This window comes from Anoplopoma fimbria, chromosome 9 (genome assembly GCF_027596085.1).
Source record: "Anoplopoma fimbria isolate UVic2021 breed Golden Eagle Sablefish chromosome 9, Afim_UVic_2022, whole genome shotgun sequence".
Taxonomy (NCBI): domain Eukaryota; kingdom Metazoa; phylum Chordata; class Actinopteri; order Perciformes; family Anoplopomatidae; genus Anoplopoma; species Anoplopoma fimbria.
The window spans coordinates 17215464-17224256 of record NC_072457.1 but is presented as its reverse complement, the minus strand read 5'-3'; the positions used below and the strand labels follow the sequence as shown (position 1 = coordinate 17224256).

Here is an 8793-nt window from a genome sequence, read left to right as displayed (position 1 = left end):
TATTTAATTTACAACATCTTTAAAGACCAATTTTCTCAAAATTACTTTTTTATTACATTACATTACATTAGTCATTTAGCAGACGCTTTTATCCAAAGCGACTTACAGTCAGTAGTATATTACATATCATTCACCCATTCACACACTGATGACAGGCTACCATGCAAGGTGCCACCATCAGACTCTAACTAACATTCATCATCCAGTCCACACCGATGGCAAGCCTTCGGGAGCAACTTGGGGTTAAGTGTCTTGCCCAAGGACACATCGACTGCTGAAGCCGGGTATCGAACCACCGACCCTCTGATTGGAGAACTACCTTGCTCTCCACTACGCCAGAGCCGCCCTTTTTATCACATATGTACACCAAATGTTCAAGTTCCATTCATATCTCTACTCTGAGGGGGTTGTTCATATATAATTCATATCACATATTAGCACATATTGTATAAGATAATACCTTGTTGTATATTCCAACGTACATTTTCAGAAAACTTGTTATACAAAAAAAATTGCTAATCGCTAGGGAAGTTTCATAGGGCTCTCCCCTTAAACTTGAAGAGTAGTTTTTTTTCCAACTGCACTCTGAATGACCTGGACACACTAGATCCATGAAGAAATCGAGGGCGTGTATATGTTTTAGAATATGTTCCAATAACCATATTCCCGTCCGTATTACCATCCCTTTAACCACCAACATAGAATAACTGACTTTGAATGAATGCTGAACTCTTCCAATGTGTCCATCTATTGGTAGCATTGTAGAACACATTCACTCACTTATTATCTGCCTCACATAGAGCCTGGAGTTGAGAGAGACTGTGTTAAGTTAGGTCAGCAATAAAAAGACGAAGCAAATGTATGTTAGTGTGTAGATCACATGGGCGATACAAGAGGGGGCATATTATCAAACCATATTCATTTCCTCAGAAGTCAAATACACTCCGTTATACATCACAAGATTGAAGAAGCCAGTATTTTTTGTATAATTCTTTTTTTTTAATAAAAGATGTAAATACAAACTTTGCATGAAGACAACATAGTATAACTGCAAGACAAACACACACACACTGGGTGTTCTGCTGTCGTTCTGACCCCTCTGCTTTTATTGAGCTTTCCTCTTTGAATAATTTCCCCTGTTACATCTTTTCATCTTTTTTTGCAGAGTTGTTTCGGGGCTTAAGGATAAAAAGTAGATCCCACTGAGAGACACAATTGTGATTTGGGCTGAAACATAATTGACTTGACTTTTGTTGGAATCTGCATTCTTTTCTCTGTCTTACGACATCTTCCTCACAAAGGATATCCGCTCCACAGGCTGAAAGACAAAGAACACAATCATTACCAACAAAACTAGTGAACGTTAGCACAGGCTGAGTCAGCGCTAGCTGTGCTAAATTTGGAAATAACTGAAAGGGTTCGTTCAGATTTTTTGAAGTGGGACTGTATGTATGCGTCTTGTCTTTAAAGAGTGCGATATAACAGCTTCAGTCCCTGTCAGAAAGAGCCACCTGAAGGCGGGGTAAAGCAGCAGTGGATAGAACAGGACGGGGAAGTTAAGCCGAAATATTGCTCACCAGACTTCATTGACAAGAGTGGGCAGAGAGTCACGCATTAAAATCAATTCAAAGTTATTTCAACACAAACATAATTTCAATGTTATTCAAGTAAAGATTTAAGATATTTTAGAGAAAACAGAACTGAGATCGTGTTTCTATCTAGGTATATAGAAACCAGGGAATGAAGACAGTTTTGCTAAAGGAAAGGTGAGTATCTGCTGATGGAGAAGAAGCAGCATCATCAGCTGGTGGCAAAAATCAATGTTTCCTGTTTTTGTATGATAAACAGTCCACCACATTAAGCTCTGGCCCTCCTCTGATTAAAAAAAGGGCTCATAGAACAATGACCAAGCACACTGACATTGTCAGAAAATAAGCTTATTTAGTATAAATATAATTGTTTAACATTAAAGGATACATAATACAGACAGATACTTGTATTAAAAGCTGCTTAAAATAATAGCAAGTCATATTTGATGCAACATGTACAGGAAATAATTACTGTTTACTATTTAGGTTAATAGAACAACGTATCTGTACAACTGCTATTGTTATGCATTAAATATAATAAGAAATATACATAAAACATATCACTTAGTCAGTTCACTCAATGATAGAAAAAGGTTGGGAACTCAATTAGTGTATCCGTCCAATCATAGCCATGACAACAGGAATCTGAAACTTTTGATTCAATCTTCAATCTTTGTGCTCTATACCACACCTAATGATATTTTTAAGTAGATAACATTCTACCTCACACAGTTTGATAAGTCATTTGAATGACAGCTAAATCTTTTGATCTGTGGTAAGGGATACGTGACTAAATAGTTTAACTTAAAAGTTAAAAGTGTTATGAGAAAGTCCATCCATCCATCCATTTCCTTCCGCTTATCCGGGGCCGGGTCGCGGGGGCAGCAAGCTAAGGAGGGTCCTCCAGACGTCCTTCTCCCCAGCAACACTTTCCAGCTCCTCCTGGGGAACCCCGAGGCGTTCCCAGGCCAGACGAGATATATAATCTCTCCAGCGTGTTCTGGGTCTACCCCGGGGCCTCTTACCAGTTGGACGTGCCTGGAAAACCTCTAAAGGGAGGCGTCCAGGAGGCATCCTGATCAGATGCCCGAACCACCTCAGCTGGCCCCTTTCGTTCATCATTATGAGAAAGTAATTTATATAATTCAAAAAACATAACTTTAGCGTTGACTGCCTCCAACAATTTCTATTAAACAGAATTATTATGACTTAGGGATAATGCCCCTAGACACATAATTCTAGAGTCATTATTAGTCATTGTATTTCCATCAGCTATCAATTGGCTCAGTACAAATATATCATTTTGCGGCCACACCTGTTAACACTAGGTTTCTCTCCAACACGGGTTATCCAGATTGGACATGAGGGGAGGGATAGGCCAGACAAACTAAGACATCCATGAAGTTCTTTAGCTACCTCACAGGAATGGCGAATGAGAGCAAGGTAGTTCTCCAATCAGAGGGTCGGTGGTTCGATACCCGGCTTCGGCAGTCGATGTGTCCTTGGGCAAGACACTTAACCCCAAGTTGCTCCCGAAGGCTTGCCATCGGTGGACTGGATGTTGCATGAATGTTAGTTAGAGTCTGATGGTGGCACCTTGCATGGTAGCCTGTCATCAGTGTGTGAATGGGTGAATGATATGTAATATACTACTGATTGTAAGTCGCTTTGGATAAAAGCGTCTGCTAAATGACTGTAATGTAATGTAATGAATGGAGGATCGAGGTATGTCACTATTTGGATCACACTTTGGGTAATAACGGAGGAAGGCTTGAGACATATACTTATTATTTTCAGCTAGGATATTTTTGTTCAAACCACCTAAAACTACCTTTACACAGTGTATGTCCATGATAGTGTATATCTGCCATTACAGGATAAAGAACACAGGCTACCTACTGTATATTGCTAGAGGTGGTGGATGACATAGTGAGTAAAGGAGTTAATACAAAGTGAGCATTGTGTGGCATTTTCAAATATTCTGGAGATCCCAACAATGGAGATGTATATGTGTGTGTTACCTGAGGTTGTACTCGGGGTCAGTGTGTGTTTGCAGCAGCAGCTCTTTGATCTCCTCGGATGGGCTCAGACCATGAAGCTTTGCTCTCTCCCATCTCTGCAGCCTGCTGATACCTGGAGAGAGAGAGAGCGAGAGAGAGAGAGAGAGAGAGAGAGAGAGAGAGAGAGAGTACCATGAACCATTCGTGTGATTAAAAGCTGTTTTTGCACTACTGTACAATAATAGTGCAGAAGAACAGCAGCAATGCAGCTTTGTGCAATGAGATGACAATGGAGGAAATACTGTAGTCAAACATGGACATAAAGTCAATGAACACAGTCCAGCCTAAACCACAGCATTACATTACATTACATTACAGTCATTTAGCAGACGCTTTTATCCAAAGCGACTTACAATCAGTAGTATATTACATATCATTCACCCATTCACACACTGATGACAGGCTACCATGCAAGGTGCCACCATCAGACTCTAACTAACATTCATGCATGGCGATGGCAAGCCTTCGGGAGCAACTTGGGGTTAAGCGTCTTGCCCAAGGACACATCGACTGCCGAGGCTGGGTATCGAACCACCGATCCTCTGATTGGAGAACTACCTTGCTCTCCACTACGCCACAGCCGCCCACAGCAGTAAGTAAAGCCAAAGCAAAGAGCTAAAAGTGGACTGAGGGGAACTGCACAGTTTGTGATCACTATCTGTTGGTTCGTCACTAAAAGCAAAACTTCTCATGTTACACAAAATGATTGTTAATTTAAGTATATATGTATCTATGTTAAAATAATATATATACTAATATAAATATAATATTATAAGATGAAATATAATCTTTAAGTTGACGCCACTTTCTTCCAAAGCCAGGTATTCTACAGTGCGTATATGTGTCGGTATGTTACCTGTGCATGGCCCAAATCTCCAGTCCAGATCAAACTGGCTGAGTCTCTGCAGCTCCCCCTCTCGGACCGTGTCAGTTTCAGGCTCTGCTCCAATGGAAAGATACAGTCAATGCTACTGTATCACAACACTGCTCTAACATTGGTAATATTCAACTGAAATCTAAATTCAAATTGAAATGAAAATATCTATTTATCTTTTTAATGTTCCATTTTTTTTAATGTAACCATTTTTTACATTAATAAAAGCCAACATGAACTCCAATGACCAATCATTTGGGCAAATGCAAAGTAAGTAGACAGTGCGTTATTCATAAGAGAGCAAGCCCCAACGAGGAGCGCCAGGTTTTGGAGCTAATTTAAATATTGGCCTAACGGTGGAATTACAATTACATCCGTCAAGTGATGCCATGAAGCCCACAAATATGATAATAATAATGTTTTTACAGGAGAAATACAGAAGGCATGTATCAGTAGAAAATACATGTTAAAAGCTACCTGGAACTGAAGGGAACACAATCAAAATATGAAGAGTTGTGAAGATATGGAAATCATTTTTTGCCGTTTTAATGATCCTCAGATGGTGATGGAGATCTGTATTTCACTGACAACCATGAATGTCTGTTTGACTAAGGGGACATTAGCTACAACACAGAACATAGCTCGCTAAAACATGAGCTCTATACAAACACTGTGTTGCTCTTCACCTTTCTGCGGCGGCGGAGTAGTAGGCCTCTTCTTTCGTTTCACCCCATTCCTTGCTTTCTTCACCACTTTGTATGAATCAGTTATCAATCCATTCTTGGTTGTCATGGTGACTGATCTAGAACAAACACACAGGCATACACTTTACTCTTCTACTTTGCCGTTTATAGTCTGGTGATTTTTTCCAAAAATAGAGAGAGGAGCCCTACAACATCATGTTGGGAGGAGAGCAGGCCCTAATGGTTCACACCCCTGGATATAGACAGGCGTTAAAGAAGAACTTACTTTTAATTGAAAATTGTGTCATTTGCTATATATGTCCTTGAAAAGGCAATATAACAATTTTTTTTGTTCATTTTTGTGATAAAATAGTCAGTAGCAATCTAAAATAAAATTGTATTTCACTTATTCTACACAAACTATAAATAAACTACTTAAACATTTTTTTATAAAGTGAGTAATTTCTTATTTTTGTTCATATTTTTATCATTTACAGGTATGAAATAATGGCTGCTGGGTCATTAGTCTGTTGATGTTGTCTCCATTTAATGTAACAAGACAATAACATATGCCGTGGATGGTTTAGACTGACAGGCTGAGCATATCTGCAGGCAGAGTGAGCACTCATTCCTTGCTAAAGTAGAAGGTAACTAGAGCGGTCATAATGGTGTCCACATTGAAACTACCTGACACTGCAGACTTTATTCAAATGAGAAGTGGACTAATATTAGATCTGAGTAAATCAGCCTGTTCCCGAGGGACATGAACACCAAAGTACTTGAATTGAGTTTGGACTAGTTTGAGTTAAGTTTGTATCCCTAAAGGGCACTGAAGGTCAGATAAGAACATGAGTAAGTCATCGGCATGTAAGCACACTTTCTGTTTGAGAATACTACAGGATATACCTTAGTCCCCCTTTTCGCTTACATTTACTCTCTACTCAAAAGCTCCAGGTTGTCGCATTTTAGGGGATCTATTAGCAGAAATGTAATGTAGTATTCATTACTATGTTTTCATTAGTGTATAATAATCTGAAACTAAGAATCGTTGTGTTTCCTTTAGCTTAGAATGAGTCATACATATCTACATGGTGAATCTACATTAATTCAATTCAATTCAGTTTATTTTGTATAGCCCAGAATCACAAATTACAAATTTGCCTCAGAGGGCTTTACAATCTGTGCACATGCGACATCCTCTGTCCTTCCCTCACATCGGCACAGGAAAAACTCCCCTAAAAACCCCCTTTAACAGGGAGGAAAAAAGGAAGAAACCTATGGGAGAACGACAGAGGAGGGATCCTTCTCCCAGGATGGACAGAATGCAATAGATGTCATGTGTACAGAATGAGCAGCATAACAGAGATACAACACATTACCCGGTAATAACATCTACATGGTTATAACACCTACATTACCCGGTTATAACATCTATATTACCCGTTATAACATCTACATTACCCGGTAATAACATCTACATGGTTATAACATCTACATTACCAGGTAATAACATCTATATTACCCAGTTATAACATCTACATGGTAATAACATCTATATTACCCGGTAATAACATCTACATGGTTATAACACCTACATTACCCGGTTATAACATCTACATTACCCGGTAATAACATCTACATGGTAATAACATCTACATTACCCGGTTATAACATCTACATTACCCGGTAATAACATCTATATTACCCGGTAATAACATCTACATGGTTATAACATCTACATTACCCGGTTATAACATCTACATGGTTATAACATCTATATTACCTGGTAATAACATCTATATTACCCGGTTATAACATCTACATGGTTATAACATCTACATTACCCGGTAATAACATCTATATTACCCGGTAATAACATCTACATGGTAATAACATCTACATTACCCGGTTATAACATCTACATTACCCGGTTATAACATCTACATGGTTATAACATCTATATTACCCGGTAATAACATCTATATTACCCGGTAATAACATCTACATGGTTATAACATCTACATTACCCGGTTATAACATCTACATTACCCGGTTATAACATCTACATTACCCGGTTATAACATCTACATGGTTATAACATCTATATTACCTGGTAATAACATCTATATTACCCGGTTATAACATCTACATGGTTATAACATCTACATTACCCGGTAATAACATCTATATTACCCGGTAATAACATCTACATGGTAATAACATCTACATTACCCGGTAATAACATCTACATGGTAATAACATCTACATTACCCAGTTATAACATCTACATTACCCAGTAATAACATCTACATGGTAATAACATCTATATTACCCAGTTATAACATCTACATGGTAATAACATCTACATTACCCGGTAATAACATCTACATGGTAATAACATCTATATTACCCGGTAATAACACCTACATGGTAATAACATCTACATTACCCGGTTATAACACCTACATTACCCGGTAATAACATCTACATGGTTATAACATCTACATTACCCGGTAATAACATCTACATTACCCGGTAATAACATCTACATTACCCGGTAATAACATCTACATGGTAATAACATCTACATTACCCGGTAATAACATCTACATGGTAATAACATCTACATTACCCGGTTATAACATCTACATTACCCGGTAATAACATGGTAATAACATCTATATTACCCAGTTATAACATCTACATGGTAATAACATCTACATTACCCGGTAATAACATCTACATGGTTATAACATCTATATTACCCGGTAATAACATCTACATTTCCCGGTAATAACATCTATATTACCCGGTTATAACATCTACAGCCACCTTTCAACAGCGCTACTCTTTGAACCAGAGTGGCACCGTGTCCGACGCGGAGTCCCCGACAGTGAACGCAGCAGGCTGTCCGCTTCATTGTAGCGTCTGACGGACAGCCTGTGACGTCACGCGGCTCTCCTCTCTCAGCCTCTTGAACTTACCTGGATGAAGCAGCCTGAGCGCCAGCAGACGTTGTTCCTGCTCGATGTGTCTTCTCTTCTCTCAGCCTGCAGCAGAAACAACACCGACGGGTTCTTCTTCTCCTCCTCCTCCTCCTCCTTCTTCTTCTTCTTCTTCTTTTCTTCTTCTTCTGTCTCTGCTGCCTCCTGCCGTCACACTCATGTTACACCACTTCATCAGCACGTGTTTGGTTGATCAGTGGATACGGTGTTTAGTCTTATGAGAGTTATTTAATAGCTGTTAATGCGTCACTTAAATACATTTAAATGTGTTTTCATGCGATAGTTGGTTTTACATCTTTATCCAAATAGAGCTTGGTTGGTAAACTTGCTTTGTTCGTTTTCAGAGATTTGCTTGTTCCTACTGAAGAGTTCAGTCTGCTGGAAAAAACACACTTAATGGTTCTTATGCAGAATGTTTGCGATGTTGAACACACCCTCACACTATTATAATAATAATTATAACTTTATTTATATAGCACCTTTTAAAAACAAGGTTTACAAAGTGCTTCGACAGACAAGCCAGCAAAACAGTGCAATAGAAGAAACATTAAGAACAATCGTTAGGATAAAACTAAATGAAAT

General features: G+C 38.7%; 1 protein-coding gene across 1 annotated transcript; it reads right to left on the bottom strand.

Annotated features, from left to right (window-relative positions):
• Nucleotides 1-173: 173 nt before the first annotated feature.
• On the bottom strand, nt 174-8328 carry pold4 (DNA polymerase delta 4, accessory subunit). The gene is made up of 5 exons (XM_054604410.1): nt 8191-8328; nt 5210-5325; nt 4506-4589; nt 3611-3722; nt 174-1318 (listed from the first exon to the last, which is right to left on the bottom strand). Exons 2-5 carry the CDS (start codon nt 5313-5315, stop codon nt 1294-1296), a joined length of 327 nt encoding a protein of 108 aa, XP_054460385.1. The 5' UTR covers nt 5316-5325; nt 8191-8328; the 3' UTR covers nt 174-1293.
• Nucleotides 8329-8793: the final 465 nt, after the last annotated feature.